The 26,956-nt window shown below is 32.5% G+C and overlaps 1 protein-coding gene across 1 annotated transcript; it reads right to left on the bottom strand.

Moving 5' to 3' along the window:
* Positions 1-8,645: 8,645 nt before the first annotated feature.
* On the bottom strand, positions 8,646-9,464 carry LOC146885599 (uncharacterized). Its single transcript, XM_085675006.1, has one exon. It carries the CDS (start codon positions 9,462-9,464, stop codon positions 8,646-8,648), a length of 819 nt encoding a protein of 272 aa, XP_085531132.1.
* Between the last annotated feature and the right edge of the window lie 17,492 nt (positions 9,465-26,956).

The raw sequence follows: 26,956 nt of genomic DNA, 5'->3' as shown, positions 1-26,956 counted from the left end.
GCCTAAAATAAGGTTTAAAAAGTAATTATTAACTGTAAAATTTTTTATTACATTATATTATAAGTATTTTTTTAATGAAATATGTTATTTTCATTCATACATATGAATATTTTTTTTCTACAACAAATCAAACTTATACAATGATAATTTTTAATCATTTTTAAAATAAAGGACAATTTGGTAATCTTTTTTTTCCTTGATTTAAATATAATTTTTAATCTATCATGTCAATCAAATCACTTACAAACTTTAACAAACTGTACTGTAAATCCACCCTCTTTCACTTTTAATCCACTTAAAGTGAAAAAGACAAGCTTCACATTTTAATCCACTTGAATTCATCATCTCCCTCTCCCTCTAATCAAACTTGACGAAGAGAGTCATCTCTTTGATGCAATGGTTTGAGGGTGATATCAAGATTACAATTATGTCCGCATTTTATTTCTCAGCTTAATTATGAAAATGATGTAAAAATATGGCTTTTGAAATCATTTTTACAAAAATAATTAATAACAAAAATTTGAAAATTGTTCTAAAATAAGGTTTAAAAAGTAATTATTAATTATAAAATCTTTTATTACATTATTTTATAAATATTTTTTTAATAAAATATTTTATTTTCATTTATACAAATTAATATTTTTTCTACACAAATCAAATTTATACAATCATAATTTTTAATTATTTTTAAAATAAAGTACAATTTGGTAATCCTGTTTTTCCTTCATTTAAATATAATGTTTAATCTATCACATCCATCATATTACTCACAAACTTTAACAAACATTACCCTAAATCCACCCACTTTCACCTTTAATCCACTTAAAGTGAACTACACAAACTTAACACTCTAATCCACTTGAATTCATCATATCCCTTTCCCTCCAATCAATCTTGGTAGAGAGAGAGGGGAAGGAAGACGAAAATTTCTCTATTTTTCAATTATCTTTGTTATATAATGGTTTGAGGGTGATATCAAGATTACAATTATGTCCGCAATTTATTTTTCAGCTTAATTATGAAAATGATATAAAAAAAAGACTTTTTAAAGTATTTTTACAAAAATAATTAATAACAAAAATTTGAAAATTGTTATAAAATAAGGTTTAAAAAGTAATTTTTAATTAGAAATTTTTTTATTATATTATCTTTTAAATATTTTTTTATTAAAATATGTTACTTTCATCTATACATTTTCATATTTTTTCTACGATAAATCAAACATATATAATGACAAGTTTTAATTACTTTTAAAATAAAGTACAATTTCGTAATCTTGTTTTTTTATGATTTAAATATAATTTTTAATCTATCACATCCATCAAAACACTCACAAACTTCAACAAACTTTACTCTAAATCCACTCACTTTCACCTTTAATCCCCTTAAGGTGAACAAGACAAGCTTACACTCTAATCCATTTGAATCCATCCTATCCCTCTCCCTTCAATCAACGATGAGGGAGAAAGAAGGGAAGGAAGAGGGAAATTCCTCTATTTTTCAATCATGTCTGTTATGCAATGGTTTGAGGGTGATATCAATATTACAATTATGTCCGCAATTTACTTTTTAGCATAATTATGAATCCGATGTAAAAATAAAAAAAATTTGAAAATTGTTATAAAATAAGGTTTAAAAAGTAATTTTTAATTATAAATTTTTTATTACATTACCTTTTAAATATATTTTTATCAAAATATGTTACTTTCATTTATACATTTTCATATTTTTCCTCCGATAAATCAAACTTATATAATGATAATTTTTAATTATTTTTAAAATAAAGTACAATTTGGTAATCTTCTTTTTCTTTCATTTAAATATAATTTTTAATCTATCACATCCGTCAAATCACTCACAAACTTTAACAAACTTTACTCTTAATCCACCCATTATCACCTTTAATCCACTTAAAATGAACAACACAAACTTCACACTATAATCCATTTGATGTCATCCTCTCCCTGTCCATCCAATCGACCTTGAAGTAGAGATGGGAGAAGGAAGAGGGAAATTCTTCTATTTTTAAATCATCTCTGTTATGTCTTGTTTTGAAGGTGATATCAAGATTACAATTATGTCTGCAATTTATTTTTGAACTTAATTATGAAAATGATGTAAAAATATGACTTTTCAATTTATTTTTACAAAAATAAGTAATAACAAAAATTTGAAAATTGGTCTAAAATAAGGTTTAAAAAGTAATTATTACTTATAAAACTTTTTATTACATTATTTTATAAATATTTTTTAATAAAATATTTTATTCTCATTCATACACATTAATAATTTTTTCTACAACAAATCAAACTTATACCATGATAATTTTTAATCATTTTTAAAATAAACGACAATTTGGTAATCTTGTTTTTCCTTGATTTAAATATAATTTTTAATCTATCACGTCAATGAAATCACTTACAAACTTTAACAAACTGTACTTTAAATCGACCCACTTTCACCTTTAATCCACTTAAAGTGAACAACACAAACTTCACACTCTAATCCACTTGAATTCATCATCCGCCTCTTCCTTCAAGAAACCTTGACGGAGACAATGGGGAAGGAAGATGAAAATTCCTCTATTTTTCAATCATCTCTGTTATGCAATTGTTTGAGGGTGAGATTCAGATTACAATTATGTCCGCAATTTATTTTTCAGCTTAATTATGAAAATGATGTAAAAATATGGCTTTTGAAATCATTTTTACAAAAATAATTAATAACGAAAATATGAAAATTGTTCTAAAATAAGGTTTAAAAAGTAATTATTAATTATAAAATGTTTTATTACATTATTTTATAAATATTTTTTTAATAAAATATTTTATTTTCATTTATATAGATTAATATTTTTTCTACACAAATCAAACTTATAGAATGATAATTTTTAATCATTTTTAAAATAAAGTACAATTTGGTAATCTTGTTTTTCCTTGATTTAAATATAATGTTTAATTTATCACATCCATCAAATTACTCACAAACTTTAACAAACTTTACTCTAAATCCATCCACTTTCACCTTTAATCCACTTAAAGTGAACAACACAAACTTAAGACACTAATCCACTTGAATTCATCATATCCCTCTCCCTCCAATCAATTTTGGCGGAGAGAAAGGGGAAGTAAGATGGATATTTCTCTATTTTCAATTATCTCTGTTATGCAATGGTTTGAGGGTGATATGAAGATTACAATTATGTCCGCAATTTATTTTTCAGCTTAATTATGAAAATGATGTAAAAATATGGCTTTTGAAATTATTTTTACAAAAATAATTAATAACGAAAGTTTAAAAATTGTTCGAAAATAAGGTTTAAAAAGTTATTATTAATTATAAAATTTTTTATTACATTATTTTATAAATATTTTTTTATTAAAATATTTTATTTACATTTATACATAATAATATTTTTTCTACCACAAATCAAACTTATAGAATGATAATTTTTAATCATTTTTAAATTAAAGCACAATTTGGTAATCTTGTTTTTTCTTGATTTAAATATAATTTTTAATCTATCATGTGAGACCCCACTTTCCCCTCTTCCATTTTCTTTTTCTTCTTTCCCTTTCACTCTCTCTATACTTCTGCTGCCACTCTCACAGACCAACTCATTCCACTCCACTCTTTTCCATTTCTGTTTTCTCTGTCCTTTCTCTAAACAAGTGAATTAATCCATTCTCCAATTCTGCAGCAGTAAACAAACCTGAAACAAGGGCAGAAGCTTCTCCTATAATTGAATCTCCTCCTTGATCCATGTAAGTTAACTTCAGTTTCCCCAATTCCCTTCAATTTCGAATTCTGGAACTCTATCCATGCTAAGTCGAACTAGGATTATATTCTCACCTTGTGAACCTATATTTCAGCTCCCTAGTTGTTGAAATGATGTTTGAATTGCATGAATTGGTGAGTGTTAATTTGTGTGTGAAGAATCTAGGCTCCTGCATGTGGGAACAGGTTTGTAATATGGTATTTCCGCCTAGGCTAGTGACTTTCGCCTGAGCAAAAATACTAGAAAACCCACCCATGTTCCTACGCGAAGCCTCGCCTAGGCGAGCTGAGGTCGCTTGAGCGAGAGACACTCTCGTCTAAGCGAACCAGCTTAGCCTGAGCGAGAGTTCGCCCAAGTTTTTATTTTTTCCACTGTTAGAGCCTCGCTCAAGCGAGACTGACTCGCCTAAGCGAGATGGCCTCTCGCCTGGGCTAGATTGTCTAGCTTGAGCGAGAATCACTAAAGTGGGAGGTTTGTTGTTCTATTGTAAAGAATGAAGTTATATGTCTAAATGAAACTTTGCATCATTAGTCTCTTATATGCTTGAAATGTTATGTTAATATTTTGTGTGGTGAAATTTGATGAACATGAATTAAGAGGGGTTGTGGTTGAATGGAATTTCAAGGGAAATTAGATGAGTATGTTAGTGTATGTAAGGACGTGAGGAATCCATATTGGTTGGTATCTTGAAATTCCAATAATCATTCATGCTCAAATAGAGGAGAATGGATTATGTCGTGAGGAGTAGCAGGAGGTCCTAGTCTTTGAACTTGATCAAGTCTTAGACGCGAAGGGGAGTTACCTTGGGAGTGGTTGGGTGATAACCCCTTGTGTCCAAACTCTGTAGAGTTTAGAAACCTTCACAGGTGCAAGCCACCAAGAGCGCCAATGTCGCTTACACAATCCGGGTATCGAGTCTAAAATTATATATAATTGAGCTATGTTTTATGAATGATATGTATGATGTGGACTGTATGATTTCTCTGAATTCAATTAGCTTACACTTCTTGTTTATGTTGTTTTCCTTGTGTGTTGTCCTTTGCAATGATCACCTACGGTTGGTGTGAGCAAAACTAAATCCAGATGAGGACACCCCTCCCTTGGACAAGAGTTGATCTTGGGTTCCTTGGAGTATAAGTTGTATGAATTGACTTTTCCTTGTATAGATCATCTCCCCCTCCTTTCAATCAACCTTGACGGAGAGAGAGGGGAAGGAAGATGAGAATTCCTCTATTTTTCAATCATCTTTGTTATGCAATGATTTGAGGGTGATATAAAGATTACTATTATGTCTGCAATTTTTTTTAGCTTAATTATGAAAATGATGTAAAATTATGCCTTTTGAAATTATTCTAAAAAAAATAATTAATAACGAAAATTTTAAAATTGTAATAAAATAAGGTTTAAAAATTAATTAGTAATTATAAAATTTTTTATTACATTATTTTATAAATATTTTTTAATGAAATATGTTATTTTCATTTACACATATTTATATTTTTTCTACAACAAATCAAACTTATATAATGATAATTTTTAATCATATTTAAAATAAAGGACAATTTGGTAATCTTGTTTTTTCTTTATTTAATTATAATTTTTAATCTATCACATCCATCAAATCATTCACAAACTTCAACTAAATCCACTCACTTTCACCTTTAATCCCCTTAAAGTGAACAAGATAAGCTTCACACTCTAATCCACTTGAATTCATCATCTCCCTCTCCCTCCAATCAACCTTGACAGAGAGAGGTGAAGGAAGATGGAAATTCCTCTATTTTTCAACCATAACTGTTATGAAATGGTTTGAGGGTGATTTGAAGATTACAATTATGTTCGCAATTTATTTTTCAACTTAATTATGAAAATGATGTAAAAATATGGCTTTTGAAATTATTTTTACAAAAATAATTAATAACAAAAAAGTTAAAATTGTTATAAAATAAGGTTTAAAAAGTAATTATTAATTATAAATTTTTTTATTACATTATTTTATGAATATTATTTTAATAAAATATTTTATTTACATTTATACATATTAATATTTTTTTTACCACAAATCACACTTATAAAATGATAATTTTGAATAATTTTTAAAATAAAGCAAATTTGGGTAATCTTGTTTTTCCTTGATTTAAATATAATTTTTAATCTATCACACCATCAAATCACTCACAAACTTTAACAAACTTTACTCTAAAACCACCCTCTTTCACCTTTAATCTAGTGAAAGTGAGTAACACAAACTTCACACTCTAATCCCCTTGAATTGATCATCTCCCCCTCCTTCCATTCAACCTTGACGGAGAGAGAGGGGAAGGAAGATGAGAATTCCTCTATTTTTCAATCATCTTTGTTATGCAATGATTTGAGGGTGATATAAAGATTACTATTATGTCTGCAATTTATTTTTCAGCTTAATTATGAAAATGATGTAAAAATATGCCTTTTGAAATTATTTAAAAAAAAAGAATTAATAATGTAAAATCATCTTTGTTTTTTCTTGATTTAAATATAATTTTTAATCTATCACATTCATCAAATCACTCACAAACTTCAACAAAATTTACTGGAGGCAGATTATGATGAACTGAAGGAAAAATATGAAGGCGTAGAAGTGGAGCTTGATGACTTGAAAGGTTGTATTATCCAAGAGCACATCAATGGGTTCCAGAAAGGATTGAGGCAGACGACCTTTTTTTATCATGATATTGATGTAGCTGATACTAGATTTGATGTTAACAAGGATGTGGTGGATGGCCAGCTTGTTAATGAGGCTTAGAGCAGTCCCGAGGAGGAGGTAGAGAAGGAAGCGGCGGTGGAGGAGAAGGATGCAAAAGCAGTCGTGGAGGGTGATGATAACAAGGCGGCGTAGGACTTTTATTGTTTATGATTTGAAACTGGTCACGAGTTCTACGTTTGTAATAATCCGTACACTATTTTACTTTGCTTTTAATATGATTAATGCTTTGTGTATGCTATGTTGTTTATTTGATGCCGATAACTTATGTGATAGTGGTGCGTTAGTGGTATTGTATAATTGTGAGTGGGTGTTTTGATGTATTTGATGTTTTGCAAATTTGATTTTTTATTGAGGGTATTCAACCCTAACCATTTACTTGTGGTAAGTGTGGGAAACAAATTAACATCAAGTTAAGGGTGTTCAACCCAGGCCGCCTACTTGTGCTAAGGGTGGGGAACTTAAACGAATTAACATAAAATTAAGGGAGTTCGACCCAGGCCGCTTACTTGTGGTAAGGGTGGGGAGCTTAAACGAATTAACATCAAGTTAAGGGTGTTCCACCCAGGCCGCCTACTTGTGGTAAGGGTAGGGAACTTTAAACGAATTAACATCAGGTTAAGGGTGTTCGACCCAGGCCGCTTACTTGTGGTAAGGGTAGGGAAAGAATTAACATAAAATTAAGGGTGTTCGACCCAGGCTGCTTACTTGTGTAAGGGTAGGGAACTTAAACGAATTAACATAAAATTAAGGGTGTTCGACCCAGGCCGCTTACTTGTGTTAAGGGTGGGGAACTTAAACGAATTATCATCAAGTTACGGGTGCTCGACCTAGGCCGCCTACTTATGGTAAGGGTGGGGAACTTAAACGAATTAACATCAAGTTAAGGGTGTTCAACCAAGGCCGCCTACTTGTGGTAAGGGTGGGGAATTTAAACAAATTAACATAAAATTAAGGGTGTTCGACCAGGCTGCTTAGTTGTGGTAAAGGTGGGGAACTTAAATGAATTAACATCAAGTTAAGGGTGTTCGACCCAGGCCGCCTACTTGTGGTAAGGGTGGGGAACTTAAACGAATTAACATCAAGTTAAGGGCGTTCGACCCAGGCCGCCTACTTGTGGTAATGATGGGGAACTTAAACGAATTAACATAAAATTAAAGGTGTTCGACCCAGGCCGCTTACTTGTGGTAAGGGTGGGAACTTAAATGAATGCGAGAAGTGAAATGAAGAATAGTCGTGAAGTTGGGAACCTTTTGTTTATTCATGAAATCTGGGTTGCCTCGTTAAAGCCTCCCCGGCCAAAACCCTCCTCAGGGAAAAAAGACTAGGTGAGGAAAAAGAGTACACCCAGCGTTAGAAGTGTTTGGTACAAAACATGTCCTTAACTAAAGTAAAACTTTAGATGGGATACATTCCATGTATTGCGTATTTCTTCCCCAGACAACTACTCTAGTCGATATGCTCCTCCCCCAGCGTCTTCACGTATTCGGTATGGGCCGTCCCAATTTGCGGAGAACTTGCCATTCTTCTTTCTTGCACTGTTGGCCATTCTCCAAACTAAGTATCCTTTTGCGAACGATCTTGGGCATATGTTGGCGTTATATTTCCTGGTGGCACTTTGATTGAGGGGTACATCTGTAGGCCTTCAACACTTCTACTAGTTCTTCTGGCCATCGGCCTTTGGCGTTGTTTAACCGCTTGCGTAGCTCCAATAGTATAACCTTATTTTCCGCCTCGGCCTGTCCGTTGGTTTGTGGGTGTTCAACAGAGCTGGTTACTTGTTTGATGCCCAGATCGGTGTAGAACTTAACGAGTTCTTTATCTATAAACTGCCGGCCATTGTCGGTGATGATGGTATGTGGGACGCCATATCAACATATGATATCCTTCCAAACGAATTGTTGTACTTGTTGGGCTGTAATGGTGGCAAGCAGTTTGGCTTCTATCCACTTGGTGAAGTAGTCGGCGGCTACTATCAGGAATTTTACTTGGCCTTTGTCGGGGGAGAAGGGGCTGAGGATGTCCATTCCCCACTTTGCGAAGGGCCACGGGGATAGTATAAAATGAAGATGTTCTTGTTTTTGGTGAATGAGGTTGCCATGCTTTTGGCATGGTATGCATTTCCTAACGAAGTCTTGGCAGTCGACCTCCTTGGTTAGCCAGAAGTAACCGGCGAGAAGGATTCGGGTAGTCATGGTGTGCGCTTGAATGGTAGCCGCATATGCCCTCATGTAATTCTTTAATTATGTATTGAGCTTGTTCTGTCGTGACGCATTTGAGAAGTGGCTGGCCGTATCCGTATTTGTAAAGGTCATCGTCTATCATCGTATACCTAGCGGCTTTAGTTATCCAAACTCTATCGGCGTTAGGTGGAGGGTTACCGGTTTTGAGGTACTGGATGTAAGGGGTTGTCCAATTGTCGGCTTGGTCTTGGGTTAGGTTATGGCAAGTACTTGTGATGGAAGGGGTGAGCAGTGTTTGTTGTAATAGAGATAGCTGTCGGCTTTTTAACTTGGAGCTGACTAGTTTGGATAATATGTCGGCTCTGACGTTTTTGGATCTGGGAATGTGTTGTATGCGGACTTGTTCGAAGACGGACTGAACGACTTTCCGGACTAGATTGTAATATTGTAGGAGGGTAGAGTCTTTGATTTGGAACTCGTCATTTAGATGGCTTAGAGTGAGCCTAGAGTCGGTTTTGCATGTTAGCGACTTGATACCAACCTCGCGGGCCAAGGATAAGCCGGCGAGGATGGCTTCGTATTCGGCTTGGTTGTTAGAGGTCTTGAAGGCGAAGTGTATGGATTTTTTGATGAGGATGTCGTTGGGGCCTTCTAGTACGATGCCACCACCTATTCCCTTCGGGTTGGATGAACCATCAACATTAAGTGTCCATTGGTCCGCTTCAGGAGTTGCAGATCGTTGACAAAGTCTAGAAGGCATTGAGCTTTGATGGGGCCGTAAGGTTCGTAGCGGATGTTGAATTCGAATAACTCAACGACCCACGATGACATCCGCCTAGCAAGGTCTGGTTTCTGCAATATTTTCTAAATTGGGTAGTGGGTTTTGATGATTATGTTATAATTTTGGAAGTGTGGGCGTAGGCGACGGGCTGCATGTACCAGGGATAGGGCCAATTTTTCCACCATCTGGTATCTGGTTTCGGGGTCTTGTAGGGTTCTACTAATGAAGTAAACAGGATGTTGGTTGTCACCGATAAGGGTTATATAAACCAATAAGGGTTGATGAGTATCCGGTTTATGAAGGATAAGTGGTGAGGTGAGGGTGGTTTTAAGCTTTTGGAATATTTGTTCACAATCATCATTCCACGTGAACTTGGCGGATGTTTTGAGCAACTGTATGATGGGTTGGATTTGTTCGGCTAGTTTGGAAAGGAAGCGGGAAATGGCTGTGAGGCGGCCTATGAGGCGTTGTACCTCTTTGACACTGGTGGGGCTTCGCATTTCAATGATCGCATTGCATTTTTCAGGGTTGGCCTCTATACCACATTGGGTTAGCATGAATCCAAGGAATTTATCGCGGTCGACACCGAATATGCACTTGTCGGGGTTGAGGTGAAGGTTGTACTGTCGTAATGCGGAGAACACTGTTGATATTGTCGTCTATGATGAAAGCAGTTTTGTTCATGTCGAATGTGGCCATGGGGATTTGATTGTAACCGAGGTATGCATCAAGAAAGTTGAGGATCTTGTTACCGGCCACGCCGTCGACAAGTCAGTCAATATTGGGTAAGGGATAGGCATCTCTGGGACAAGCTTTATTAAGATTCGTGTAATCAACACACATCCACCACTTGTCGTTGGCTTTCTTAACCAGGACAACGTTAGAGACCCAAGTGGTATAGTGAGCTTCTTCGATGAACACTACGCTCAGTAATTTATCAGCCTCAGCCTTGGCCGCTAGGCATCGCTCCTCGCCGAGTTTGTAGATAGATAACTTGTGAGATCCTACTTGAGGGTCAACTCCAGGCAAGTCGGCAGCTGACCAAGCAAAGAGGTCCATGTTGCCGACTAGGATGGGTGTGATGATGTCACGCTCTTCAGATTCTAGACCGGTGCCAAGTTTGATGAAGTGGCCATTTGGGAGCTCTAGGGGGTGGTCTCTTCAACAGGTTCGAGACGAACATCCCAGCCCACTCTGGGGTCTAGATCGTCACCCGACAGATCGATCCCAGAGCCGGGTGGCCGCTCGATGTGATTGGTTTGTTGGATGGGGAGTTGTGGGCGTAGGCTGGCCATGTAGCATTTGCGTGCAAGGCGTTGATCGCAATGAATGGTGAGGATGTCGCTAGATGGGGAGGTAAACTTCATGGCCAGATGAGGGGTGGAGATGACAACGCCAAGGGTGTTGAGCGAGGGGCGGCTGAGGAGGACATTATAAGATGTAGGTGCGTCGACGATGAGGAAGCGGATAGGAATGGTCTTGGTTTGGGCTCCGTCACGAAAGACGGTATGGAGGTCAATGTAGCCACGGGTGGAACTTTTTCCCCAAAAAAGCCATAAATTGGTTCATTGTATGGGACCATGGCGGTGTCTAGGATGTCGAAGGAACTGCCTTGGTCGACAAGGACTTTTTTGACTACGTAATTTTCTATTTCAACAGTGATGACCATAGGGTCGACTTGTTGGTGGTCGAGGCCATGGAAGTTGTCGTCCATTAAGGTTATTGGAAGCATGCGGCGTCTGTGATGGGAATGGGTAATGTGGTTGATTGATTGGATATGGCGGAGGGGTCTCTTTCTGGTAGAAGATGTAGAGCCTCCTCTAGCGAAACTGTAACATCCCGTCTAGATATTACGGATTTAAATAATTAAAGTAATTAAAATGAATAACAAAAACATCGCATTTATGAATAAACCTCATTTCCCAAAAGTGCGGGAAATTTAAAACTTTTATTATCATATAATAAAACACTGCTCCATAGTTTATGAAGCGAAAGAATATTCAAATATCTCTCAAAAGTTTACATATCAGTTCCAAAACTAAAATCAATAAAACATAGTAATAAATCCCATGTTATCCCTCGCTCCACGTCTAAGCATCACCAGCACCACCTGCATCAAATCCTCTGCTCACGTGTACCGCGTACACGGTCATCGCCAAACACAAGAATATAGGGTGAGCTTATGAAATCAACATACCTCATAGTAATATACATATAAACAACCATATATCTAATTTTCTGCAAAGGACCCAAAACACAGTCTTTTTCTCTATTCTCTATCATTTGGCCACAACCAGCTCATTCGTGTTCTACTTCTTCTTGTGATTACCCCAAGGTAATTTGCTGCCAAAGCTATCGGTCACAACCGATAGAGCACGTGCAGGAACCATTGCCACGGATCATACACCGTAACGCCAAGTGGAGTTCCCAAATACGAACATAGTCTATAACGTCCCAAGACTACCAAACTCGTCAGCTATTTACTAAGGAGGGCAATCTATCTTGACCCATCCGTATTGGCCACAACCAGCACACTCACACCGACAACACTCGCTAACCCGAGCTCAACTCAAGGGTTCCTCGCGTTCATCTGCCATCCCAACTTAACTCGAGGGATGCCATTCTGAGCTCAACTCAAGGAACTCAACAATCTTACCTTTGAAGCATCCCCAAAATCCTTGTAGATCACGCCTATAAAGTCCAACAACTAGGACTTACAGCAGTCAAACCGCCTAGCGGGGGACACGTACTGCTAGGCGCTACAGCTTCCAAACCGCCTGGTGGGGGACACGTACCGCCAGGCGCCAAGCGCCTCAAAACCATCAACAATTGAAGACACCGCCTGGCGGAACAGTTCACACCGCTAAGCGCATCCACGTTCAAACTTCACTAATTTCACCGCAATCGCCTAGCGTAACCCCATTCATCGCCAAGCAGAATCGCACCAGACCTCGCTGACATTGTGGCTCTTGCCTGGCGGTCTACCAGTCCCCGCCAGGTGCTATATCAGTACTATCGTTGTACTGGTTTGGTACCAATCTGCATAAGTTGACCTAGAATCTAAGCATCACGAATTAAGCTGCTTCTCCAGTTTATGGTTTTGCCTTTTCCAGTGGTTAACTTGCCATCCAGCTCCCTACTTTTCATTCATACTTAACCACATAAGGACACAACTTGGTTTTTCTCAGATTCAACCTTATTCAGCACTACCATATCACCATGCACTTCCCTATGTTGCTTCCTGCACTTACTTCTAGCCATTTCAGCCATTCTTGACTCAATCCCCTTTCTAATGGTACCTTGTATTTACATTCCCATTCACAACAATTGTTCAAGTCTCTAAACCCCTTGCACCCACTTATTCAGGTCTAAATTTCCTACTGTGACATAATATAAGCAAGACCTATATTAACTAATATAACTCCTCCTAAAATACTCCCAACCTCTGTAGTTCATGTCTAAGAACTCCATCACCAATTTCCTCAATTCTCACAGAATCCATCACAACCTCACAGCAGCATTGCCACTGCGTTGGCGCCTGGCGGCAAGTCTCGTGCCGCCAGGCGGTACTCACATTTCTGGTAATTTCCCAGAATTCCCGCACCAGCAGCTCCATCCAACCCCAACTTTTCTGATTGAAATTCGATTCACTACCTAATGGATGCACTCAGGTATTCATAATTAGGGTCCAATTCCTCAAATTCCTAACACACCATCCCAACAACAATCAATAATTAACACATGACGAATCGAAATGATCCTACATAATTATCCCTAGAATATCTACTACTGTTCCATCCGATTCCCCCATCAATTTCGTGAATTTTACCAACATTATGTTATCTAATCTACTCTTTAAGAATTTGGCTAGCTTTTCTCCCGAACGGAATCATCCTAAGACCCCAAAAATACCAAAAACGAGGGGAAAGGTTCGCGTCGCCTAGCGGTTGATCATTACCGCCAGACAGTTCAAGCAAAAACCCAGAAAACTGGTAAGTCTCCAAGCGTCGCCTGGCGGGTCGGGTAGTGCCGCCAGGCGGTCCCGTCTCTGGAACCCACAAACATCACAAAAATAGCTTGAGCTGCCTCGCGGCTTTGAATGCCCGTCAGGCGGTTTCTGGAAAATTTTTAGAAAACACGAAAATTGATAGAATATGACAGACATGCATCCAGTTTCATACATTTCATTGTACATTATTGAAATACAGAATAAAACAACGATTACAGCTCCCCTAACCTGGGTTCCTTTGCCAAACTTGAAAATCTCAAGCTCTTGCTTTGACCACCAATGACCACCCGTGATTCTCCTCAACCTACCTCAATAGTTCACTCACTACCCTCTAATCACTCTTGATTTTCGTCTCTGTTTTCTATGGATACTTCCAGCCTTGCCAAACCTTTCATACAACCTCTCTATTAAATCGAAAATACACTTAATAGAATGTTAATGGCCATTCATTCATCATTATAGACTGTCGTTACAGCCACTATTGGCTGCTGATTCAACTTAGGTTTTCCTTTAACCCTTCCAATTCCACCCAAAACTAATTTTAACAAAAAAAAAGTTTACTTTGGGTTTTTCCAAGACTTGAACCCACAACCAAGCACTACAAAATCAATGTCAAACCATCATGCCAATTCATGTTTCATGCTAACCAATATAATTTAGATGATATATCATATGAACATGATCAATCGTATTATTAAAAACAATAATAATTAAATAACACATAAATGGCATACACAGGACTTAAACCCAAGTCCTCTCATACAATTAAAGTACTCTCAACCATTTGAGCTAGTACTTTTCAACGTCATACCAATCAGAAATTAATGTCATAAATGATCTACCCACCCGCATTTATTAATTAATTATTTATTTAATTAATTAAATTCCACGGGTCTTACATTTCCCCCTCCTTTAAAATTTTTCGTCCTCGAAAAAGAGAACTTACCAGGAAATAGGTGAGGATATGACCTCCTCATGACATCTTCCATCTCCCACGTCATCTCCTGGGTAGCCTCGTCCTAGAGAACCTTTATTGTTCTGATCTCTCACTGGTCCAACTCCGATCGTCAAATCCTCTTGTATCTGGACATCATCCTCCTCCAACACATGAGTAGGATCTGGCATGTACTTCCTCAGTTGCGATACGTGGAAGACATTATGTAGGTTTGCCAAATGTGGTGGCAAAGCAATCTCGTATGCTACGGGTCCAATCCTCTTTATGATCTGATATGGGCCAATGAATCGAGGAGTCAACTTCCTCGATTTAAGTGCTCTCCCAATGCCTGCTGTAGAAGTCACTCGGAGAAATACGTGATCACCTGCCGACTCTGAGTTGCATGCGTTCAATCCTGTATCCTCTTCACCTTCTCGATGGTAACTATTATTATACGTGAACTCCGCCAATGGCAGCATATCACTCCACCAATCTATCACACTATCAAATCACTCACAAACTTTAACAAACTTTACTCTAAAACCACCCTCTTTCACCTTTAATCTATTTAAAGTGAATAACACAAACTTCACACTCTAATCCACTTGAATTGATCATCTCCCTCTCCTTCCAATCAACCTTGAAGGAGAGAGGGGGGAAGGAAGATGAAAATTCCTCTATTTTTTCCTCCATTTTTCAATCATCTCTGTTATGCAATGGTTTGAGGGTGATATCAAGATTACAATTATGTCTGAATTTATTTTTAAGCTTAATTATGAAAATGATGTAAAAATAATGAAAATTTCAAAAATGTTATAAAATAAGGTTTAAAAATTAATTATAAATTATAAATTTTTTTATTAAGTTATTTTATAAACAGTTTTTTTATCAAAATATGTTACTTTCATTTACAAATTTTAATATTGTTTTACGACAAATCAAGCTTATATAATGATAATTTTTAATTATTTTTAAAATAATGGACAATCTGGTAATATTGGTTTTCCTTGATTTAAATATAATTTTTATTCTATCACATCCAAAAAATCACACATAAACTTTAACAAATTGTATTCTAAATCCACTCTCTTTCACCTTTAATCCACTTAAAGTCAATAACACAAACTTCACACTCTAATCCACTTGATGTCATCCTCTCCCTCTCCCTCCAATCAACATTAAAGGAGAGGGAGGGAAAAGAAGAGAGAAATTATTCTATTTTTAAATCATCTCTGTTATGTCATGGTTTGAGGGTGATATCAAAATTACAATTATGTTCGCAATTTATTTTTCAGCTTAATTAGGAAAATTATGTAAAAATATTAGTTTTAAAATTTTTTTTACAAAAATAATTAATAACAAAATTTTTTAAATTATTCTAAAATAAGGTATAAAAAGTAATTATTAATTACAATGGTTTTTATTACATTATTTTATAATTTTTTTTAATAAAATATGTTATTTTAATTTATACATATTAATATTTTTTCTACAATAAATCAAACTTATATAATGACAATTTTTAATCATATTTAAAATAAAGGAAAATTTGGTAATCTTGTTTTTTCATTATTTAAATATAATTTTTAATCTATGACATCTTTCAAATCACTCACAAACTTTAATCTAAATCCACCCACTTTCACCTTTAATACTTTAACGTGAACAAAACATGCTTTCCACTCTAATCCACTTGAATTCATCGTGTTCCTCTCCCTCCAATCAATGTTGAGGGAGGGAGAGGGGAAGGAAGAGGAAGATTGCTCTATTTTTCAATCACCTACCTATGTTATGCAATGGTCTGAGACTGATATCAAGATTAGAATTGTGTCTGCAATTTATTTTTGAACTTAATTATGAAAATGATTTAAAAATATGGCTTTTGAAATTATTTTTGCAAAAATAATTAATATCAAAAATATGAAAATTGTTATAAAATAAGGTTTAAAAAGTAATTATTAATTATAAAAAAATTTATTACATTATTTTATAAATATTTTTTTACTAAAATATGTTATTTTCATTTACATTATTTTAATATTTTGGTAATCTTGTTTTTCCTTGATTTAAATATACTTTTTAATCTATCACATCCATTAAATCACTCACAAACTTTAACGAACGTTACTCCAAATCCACCAACTTTCACCTTTAATCCACTTAAAGTGAACAACACAAATTTCACACTATAATCCACTTTTATGTCCCCAATTATTTTTTCAACTTAATTATGAAAATGATTTAAAAATATGGCTTTTGAAATTATTTTTACAAAAATACATAATAACGCAAATTTGAAAATTGTTGTAACATAAGGTTTATAAAGTAATTTTCAATTATAAATTTTTTTACTACATTATTTTATAAATATTTTTTTATTAAAATATGTCACTTTCATTTATACATTTTAATATTTTTTCTACGATAAATGAAACTTATATAATGATAATTTTTAATTATTTTAAAAATAAAGGACAATTTGGTAATCTTGTTTTTCCTTGATTTAATTATAACTTTTAATCCATCACATCCATCAAATCACTCAGAAACTTTAACAAACTTTACTCTAAATCAACCCACTTTCACCTTTAATCCACTTAAATTGAAGAGCACAAACTTCACACCCTAATTCACTTGAATTCATCATCTCCCTCTCCCGCCAATCAACCTTGATGGAGAGAGAGGAGAAAGAAGATGAAAATTCTTCTATTTTTCAATCACCTCTGTTATGCAATGGTTTGAGGGTGATATCAAGATCACAATTATGTCTGCAATTTATTTTTTAGCATAATTATGAAAAATTTCAAAATAAAAAAAAATATGAAAATTGTTATAAAATAAGGCTTAAAGATTAAATATTAATTATAAAATTTTTTATTATATTATTTTTTAAATATTTTTTTAGTAAAATATGTTATTTTCATTTATACATATTATTATTTTCTCTACAACAAATCAAACTTATATCAAGATAAGTTTTAATCATATTTAAAATAAAGGACAATTTGGTAATCTTGGTTTTTCATGAATTAAATATAATTTTTAATCTATCACATCCATCAAATCACTCACAAACTTTACTCTAAATCCACTCACTTGCACCTTCAATCCCCTTAAAGTGAACAAGACAAGTTTCACACTCTAATCCACTTGAATTCATCCTATCCCTCTCCCTCCAATGAATGTTGTGGGAGAGAGAGGGAAGGACGAGGGAAATTCGTCTATTTTTCAATCATCTCTGTTATGCAATGGTTTGAAGGTAATATCAAGATTACAATTCTGTCCGCAATTTATTTTTCAGCATAATTATGAAAAGGATGTCAAAATAAAAAAAAAATTCATAATTGTTATAAAATAAGGTTTAAAAAGTAATTTTTAATTATAAAATATTTTATTACATTTTTTTAAAATATTTTTTTATTAAAATATGTTACTTTCATTTATGCATTATCGTATTTTTTCTACGATAAATCAAACTTATATAATGATAAATCAAACTTATATAACGATAAATCTTGTTTTTTCTTGATTTCAATATAATTTTTAATCTATCACATCCATCAAATCACTCACAAACTTGAATAAACCTTACTCTTAATCCACCCACTTTCACCTTTAATCAACTTAAAGTGAACAACACAAACATCACACTGTAATCCATTTGATGTCATCCTCTCCTTCTTCATCCCATCAACCTTGAGGGAGAGAGGGGAAAGAAGAGGGAAATTCTTCTATTTTTAAATCATCTTTGTTATATCTAGGTTTGAGGGTGACATCAAGATTACAATTATTTCCGAATTTATTTTTTAGCTTACTTATGAAAATGATGTAAAAATATGACTTTTCAAATTATTTTTATAAAAATAATTAATAACGAAAATTTGAAAATTGTTATAAAATAAGGTTTAAAATGTAATTTTTAATTATAAATTTTTTTACTAAATTATCTTTTAAATATTTTTTTATTAAAATATGTTACTTTCATTTATACATTTTCATATTTTTTCTACGATAAATCAAAGTTATATAATGATAATTTTTAAGTATTTTTAAAATAAAGTACAATTTGGTAGTCTTGTTTTTTTATGATTTAAATATAATTTCTAATCTATCACACCCATCAAATCACTCACAAACTTCAACAAACTTTACTCTAAATTCACTCACTTTCACCCTTAATCCCCTTAAAGTGAACAAGACAAACTTCACACTCTAATTCACTTGAATTCATCCTATCACTCTCCCTCCAATCAATGATGAGGGAGAGAGGGGGAGGAAGAGGGAAATTCTTCTATTTTTAAATCATCTCTGTTAGGTGTTGGTTTGAAGGTGATATTAAGATTACAATGATTTCCGCAATTTATTTTTCAACTTAATTATGAAAATGATGTAAAAATATGATTTTTCATATTATTTTTACAAAAATAATTAATAAAGAAAATTTGAAAATTGATCTAAAATAAGGTTTAAAAAGTAATTATTAATTATTAATCATCATCTCCTTCTCCCTTCAATCAACCTTGACGGAGAGAGAGGGGAATGAAGATGAAAATTCCTCTATTTTTCAATCATCTCTATTATGCACTAGTTTGAGGGTGATATCAAGATTACAATTATGTCCGCAATTTATTTTTTAGCTTAACATTAAAATTATGTAAAAATATGGCTTTTGAAATTATTTTTACAAAAATAATTAATAACGAAAATTTTAAAATTGTTCTAAAATAAGGTTTAAAGAGCATTATAAATTATAAAAATTTTTATTACATTATTTTAAAATTCTTTTTATATTAAAATATGTTATTTTCATTTATACATTTTAAAATTTTTTCTACGACAAATCAAACTCATATAATGATCATTTTTAATTACTTTTAAAATAAAAACAATTTGGTAATCTTGTTTTTCGTTGATTTAAATATAATTTTTAATCAATCACATCCATCAAATCACTCACAAACGACTTTACTCCAAATCCACCCACTTTCACCTTTAGTCCACTTATAGTGAACAAGACAAATTCACACTTTAATCTACTTGATGTCTTCCTCTCCCTCTCTTTCTAATCAACCTTGAGGGAGAGAGGGGAAGGAAGAGGCAAATTCTTCTATTTTTAAATCATCTTTGTGATATCTTGGTTTGAGGGGATATAGAGATTACAATTATGTCCGCAATTTATTTTTCTGCTTAATTATGAAAATGATGTAAAAATATGACTTTTCAAATTATTTTTACAAAAATAATTAATATCGAAAATTTGAAAATTGTTATAAAATAAGGTTTAAAAAGTAAATTTTAATTATAAATTTTTTTATTACATTATCTTTTAAATATTTTTTTATTAAAATATGTTACTTTTCATTTATACATTTTCATATTTTTTCTACGATAAATCAAATTATATAATGATAATTTTTAGTTATTTTTAAAATAAAGTACAATTCGGTAATCTTGTTTTTTTATGATTTAAATATAATTTTTCATCTATTACATGCATCAAATCACTCAAAAACTTCAACAAACTTTACTCTAAATCCAGTCACTTTGACCCTTTAATCCCCGTAAAGTGAACAAGACAAAATTCACACTCTAATTCACTCTAATTCATCCTATCTGATAACGCTGTCGTCAAACAATCAAATTAATACTACTTATCTATAACAACTTCAGTATTGTTAAGAAGGTAGCCAAAAAATTAGTATGGGTTAAGTTAACCATAAGTCGTCTCCCAACGAACACGAAATTGATTTTTAACAAGTTAGTTCTTATAATATCTATGAAAAAGTGTTAGTCAAATAAAAAAAAAATATGAAAGATAAATATAAAAAGATAAAATAGGATAGAAACAATAGTAAAGAAAAATAGGTCGATTCCACTGCTTTTTCAAAATAGGATTCGTCATTGGTTTCCTAAAGATTATTGTTATTGATTTCTTGTTTTAGACTTCAAATTAATCAATGTAACTTCTCAATTAATTTGTTGCCGTCCTTACTTTCAACCAAAGTAACTTCTCAATCAAAACCAAGAACTTTGTAGATTAATCTTAGTAAATTTAACCAAAGTAACTTTTCAATTAAATATTACTAATCCTAATCATCTCCATTCTTTTACCTCTTATATCTAGTAAAAAGCTAATTAACCAAAGTAACTTCTTGATTAATTCTAATCTAAGTTTTCACCTTTAATCAAAGTAACTTCTCAATTATTAGCAAAAACTCCTTCAATCATGTGAAAGTTTCTAAAATTAATCAAAGTAACTTCTCAATTAAAATTTAAAAACCCTTGGACTCATACGATTGTTATGTTATGTAGATTTAACACCGTGCTAACTTGCTACAATGTAGAAATCATTACTTTTACTAAATTAAGAATCAAAAGACATAGATGAAAATAAATCTCAACAAGAATCAAAAGAACAAACAAATTAATTGATCTGACCTCAGAATCAAATTAAGAAATTACAATGGAATCAACCCAAGAAGTTTAGAACTCCATGAAATACAAAATAGAAATAGAAGAAGAATAGAGAGAGAAAGGAAACAAAATTAGGCCCCCCTAAGGGTTCCTAAACTCCGAAGTCCCGAACTTGTTCTTTCTACTTCTCCCTTGGTGTCTTTATATAGGAATTGGCCTGGGCTTTTCTGTTGATAAAATCTCTCAAATATCTTTTAAAATAAAGATAAAGATAAATATTTAAATATATTTGGAGAGATATAGACTATTTGACAAATATAATTGGTTGATAATATCAATATCTAATATAATTAAATTCATTAATTAATTAAAGATATATGATAAATTATCACCAATTAGTATTTGTATTAATTTTCCAAATCAACCCTTTGTAATCTCCTTAAATTATCTTCTAAATATATCAGTATCTTCAAGATATATTTGTTTGTTGTGGAACTAAAAATATTCAAGAAGATCTTGTCATATTTAAAAAGATTTGGTAGTTATTATCTTTTAATATTTTATGATATAATTAAATAAGATAATTATTTAAAAATAGCAAATAAAATATCTAAGATATAGTTTTCCCAAATTATCTTCTATCATAAAGATAAAGAAAACCACAAGGTCCAATTTTTTGTTGCTCTCTTCTTGGCTTAGCCAAACTTCTTCACTTTTTCAAGATTTTCTTGTCGTCTTCATGGAATGCTTAGCTTGGATTTTTGTGATTTTGATAATTTCCTATTCTTAGATTTATCTTTAAGGTGTCATGAAGCTTTAAGCAATTTATTTCCACACTTCCATGAGCTCAACTTAGCTGCAGCTGCACTAACACACCTCAAAATATCCAAAGAACATTTATGCAACTAAAAAGCTATTTTTAACATGTTTTTGTATTTGATGCTCAATAAACCCAATTATAGGAAATCCCAATTAAATCATTCTTTAAGCACACAAATTCAATTAAAATACCCAGAATTAAACATTAAATGAGAGCAAAAATTCGCACTCATCATAACCACACACTTATCCTTTTGCACTCCTGGGCAAAATTGATCAATTCCAAAACTTGTTCTGAGGTATTTTATTTCACATCAACAGTGGATCAAAGGAATGAACCTTATTTGATACAAATCAATATTCTAAAATCAAATTACCATGCATAAACTAACGGAAAGATTCTATTTTCACACATGAGTTAATCTTTTGAATTCAAAAGACATTCAATGATGAAAGAAAACACTCAAGTTAAATATGTATTTTCTCACCAAAATTCGCTCAAGTGTTTGGCTTGTGTTTTCACTCAAAATACCCTTTTAAGTAAACACTTCTAATACTTAACAAGACTCTAATATTCACAAACTTTCAGAAAATATGCATTCAAAGATCATGAGGACTTTTCACAGGTTATGATGGGGCCAAAGCAAAGGTAGGAAAAATTTTAGAATTTTTGGGTTTTTTAAATAGTAATGTTGGAATAATAATGGAGCATAATTTCAAAAACAACTCTTTTTCGTTGATTGCTTTGTTGCTCTCTCTTTTTTTAGAAAGCGATCATTTTTTTCATTTCAACACTTTTTCATCAACAAATTTTCCTTTTGCCATTTTTATTAATTTGTGGGTGAGGTACTCACCCACACACTTTATTCCTCATCCAATCCTATCATAATCCACTAGCTCATTTCTTCCTTCCTAAGATAAGGAAAAACATGGTCTTTTTCTTTTTAAGGGTTTATAATGGGCTTAAAACAAGAAAAAAGAGGTTTAAAGCTCAAAGGGGCTACCAATGGATTAATATCAACGTGGGCTTATTTGGCGAAGTAGCTAAAAACAAGAAATGCCTTAGTCATATCAAATCATGCATATTCACCTAAGCTGCAAAACAAAAGAATCAAGCTAAACATTTGAGTATAAACAAACATGAGCAAGTCACTCAAGAAAAAATAGGAATGACACATGGCAATCCATCCTTTGCAATAAGGCTCAAGACTCACAAGGTCAAAATTCTTTCACAAAAGATTTAATCAAGAAATTCTCAAATCAACTCAATTAGCAAATAACAGAAACAATACACCTATATCAACATGATTTTTATTTTTCCAGAATGATGATCATCCCAATTACTGAATTAAATCCCAAAATCCAATGTCAATACGTTTTATTGAAAGCAGGGAAATATTTTTTGTGGATTTCTTATGAGACATATTCTTTAAAATTTTCACTTAGTAAAAAGTTAATACTTTCACAATTTTGTCAAAAAGAAATTACAAATATTTTTTCTTTTTAAATGAAAACAAAAATAAAAAATTGAAAAACAAAAAAAAAGAAAAATCCTACGTACAATTTGTCTCCCCCACACTTATTTCAAAAAAAAATGTCTTTGATGGACTTATTTTGGGGAGGAAACGAAAAATTGTGACTTTTGGCTCATCTGGCCATATGTCAAAATTTATTTTTTTTTAATTTTATAAAGTACAAGTCAGCTTGTACAATTTTATTAAAGAAAATAAAAACGTATATTTTTGAAATTTTTTTAATATTTTTAAAATTAAAAACAAAAACAAAAAACAAACATGCATGCAAATTAACTTTTTTATCAACAATGATTTCAAAAGAATTTTGAATCTAACCTCTTTTCCTGTTGCAGCAACCTTTCTTCTTTTTCTGCAGCCATGTCAACAAAGATAACCACTGAAAACTTATTTCCATCATTCACATCAACAAACTTGATGTGTGGAGTGTGTGGCTTCAACTCAATTTGAGCATCATCAGGTGCATTCAGATGGTTAACAAGATCATCAGTAATCCTCATAATCTCACTTTGTGAGCAAAAATCTGCACTTGAAGTAGTTGAATCTGCTGCTTCATCATTAACCAAGTAAGTTGCAATAGTTGATGCTTCAGCTGCATCTTCGAATATCGTTGGCTCTTCAACTGCACTTGGTTCCTTCATTGTATTATTCTCACAACTTTGCTCCTCAAAAAGATCATCTATACTCATAACATCATCAACAAATAAAACTTTATATTCACATCGAGCATCATCAACATATCCATCAGTAGATATGTATGTGTGAGAATCTTCAATTTCTTCATCACCAACATCTTTAGCAAAATTGACATGTTCATCAGTAGACATATTACTATGAGCATCATTATATCTATCAGCAGATATATCAGTGTGATGTGATTCTGGTGTTGGTTGATCTAACATTTGAATCGTGTACTCGTTCACATCAGTGCTCAATTGTTCCATCATTTGATTCATGCTCCTTAACATTATCATTCATCCCTTTGCTCAACTATCGTCTTCATATGTTTTTCTAAGGTGGCCTTCATAGCTTTGTCTTTCATTAGCTGACTTAAATCTTCTAACATTTCTTCAGCTGTAATGGCCAACCTTAGAAGCATATCTTCTATTTCATGACGAAGTGCTCTAAATTCCAGGGTTTCAGCAAATCTCGGATGGCATTGGAGGGTGGTATTGACAATACAAAGTAATTCTAAAGAGTTGTTGTTACTTGCATCCTCCATCATGTCATACAATACTTTATCATTTCCATACCATTTTTGCTTAATATCTTTGCATCGTTAATCAACTCGCAACCTTTCATTTGTGATGTCTAATTTCTCTCTCAGTCCATCCATTAATAACACAACTTCCTTATAGGATGGTCCATTGATTACTGCAACTTGTTGTGATGGTGCATGTTGTTGTTGTTGAGAACCAAATGGAACATATAATGGTTGGAGTGGACACACAGAATATGGTTGCTGCTCATGGTATAGTTAACCTACTTAAATCATATTCCACAAAAGATGATCTAAGATATAGATCATTCAGTTGACGTATAGTTAACCTACTTAAATCAGGTTCAGAAGTAGGTGCAACAATTTGCTGCTGATAATTGTATGGATCATGTGGTTGTTGTGGATAATAATTATAATTCACTTGAAATTCACACTATTGATTATTTTCATATGAAAAATTATTTTTCATTTTTGAAAGAGGTTTTCTGAAAAGAAATAAGTTGAAACCTTGTTGAGTAGACTTCCAGGAAAGAGAGGTGCATCTCAATAGACAACTTAAGTACCTTGTCTTTCCTTAGCCAAAGTATTTCCCAACTAGTTTCACAAATTTCCCAACAAAAATCCTCAAACAAAAATTATGCTTCAAAAAAATAAAGTAACTAAAGAAAATAACTAAAAAAATAAAATAAATGTTAGAAAACAAAAATTGAGATAAAAAAAATGTTAGTGATAAACAAAATAAAATCAAAATAATACAAAATAAGAACTAAAATGATAAAAATTCTAACCGTGTTCCCCGACAACGACGCCAAATTTGATAACGCTGTCGTCAAGCGATCAAATTAATACTACTTATCTATAACAACTTCAATATTGTTAAGAAAGTAGCTAAAAAATTAGTATGGGTTAAGTTAACCTTAAGACGTCTCCCAACGAACACGAAATTGATTTTTAACAAGTTAGTTCTTATAATATCTATACAAAAGAGTTAGTCAAATAAAATAAAAAAATATGAAAGATAAATATAAAAAGATAAAATAAGATAGTAACAATAGTAAAGAAAAATAGGTCGATTCCACTGCTTTTTCAAAATAGGATTCATCATTGGTTTCCTAAAGATTATTGTTATTGATTTCTTGTTTAAGACCTCAAATTAATCAATGTAACTTCTCAAATAATTTGTTGTCGTCCTTACTTTCAACCAAAGTAACTTCTCAATCAAAACCAAGAACTTTGTAGATTAAGCTTGGTAAATTTAACCAAAGTAACTTCTCAATTATATATTACTAATCCTAATCATCTCCATTCTTTTACCTCTTATATCTAGTAAAAAGCTAATTAACCAAAGTAACTTCTTGATTAATTCTAATCTACGTTTTTACCTTTAATCAAAGTAACTTCTTAATTATTAGCAAAAACTCCTTCAATCATATGAAAGTTTCTAAAATTAATCAAAGTAACTTCTCAATTAAAATTTAAAAACCCTTGGAGTCATACGATTGTTGTGTTATGTAGATTTAACACCGTGCTAACTTGCTACAACGTAGAAATCATTACTTTTACTAAATTAAGAACCAAAAGACATAGATGAAAATAAATCTCAATAAGAATCAAAAGAAAAAACAAATTAATTGATCTAACCTCAGAATACAATTAAGAAATTACAATGGAATCAACCCAAGAAGTTTAGAACTCCATGAAATACAAAATACAAATAGAAGAAGAATAGAGAGAGAAGGGAAACGAAATTAGGCCCCCATAAAGGTTCCTAAACTCCAAACTCCCGAACTTGGTGTCTTTATATGGGAATTGGACTGGGCTTTTCTGTTGATAAAATCTCTCAAATATATTTTAAAATAAAGTTAAAGATAAATATTTAAATATATTTGGAGAGATATAGACTATTTGACAAATATAATTGGTTGATAATATCAATATCTAATATAATTAAAATTTTTAATTAATTAAAGATATATGATAAATTATCACCAATTAGTATTTGTACTAATTTTCCAAATCAACCCTTTGTAATCTCCTTAAATTATCTTCTAAATATATCAGTATCTTCAAGATATATTTGTTTGTTGTGGAACTAAAAATATTCAAGAAGATCTTGTCATATTTAAAAAGATTTGGTAGTTATTATCTTTTAATATTTTATGATATAATTAAATAAGACAATTATTTAAAAATAGCAAATAAAATATCTAAGATATAGTTTTCCCAAATTATCTTCTATCATAAAGATAAAGCAAACCGCAAGGTCCAATTTTTGTTGCTCTCTTCTTGGCTTAGCCAAACTTCTTCACTTTTTCAAGCTTTTCTTGTCGTCTTCATGGAATGATTAGATTGGATTTTTGTGATTTTGATAATTTCCTATTCTTAGTTTTATCTTTAAGGTGTCATGAAGCTTTAAGCAATTTATTTTCACACTTCCATAAGCTCAAGTTAGATGCAGCTGCACTAACACACCTCAAAATATCCAAAGAACATTTATGCAACTAAAAAGCTATTTTTAACATGGTTTTGTATCCGATGCTCAAT

Source organism: Vigna unguiculata, chromosome 6 (genome assembly GCF_037176805.1).
Source record: "Vigna unguiculata cultivar grain cowpea cultivar isolate G323 ecotype 2 chromosome 6, ASM3717680v1, whole genome shotgun sequence".
NCBI lineage: Eukaryota > Viridiplantae > Streptophyta > Magnoliopsida > Fabales > Fabaceae > Vigna > Vigna unguiculata.
The sequence above is the reverse complement of the archived record's forward strand: the minus strand, read 5'-3'. Positions and strand labels throughout refer to the sequence as shown.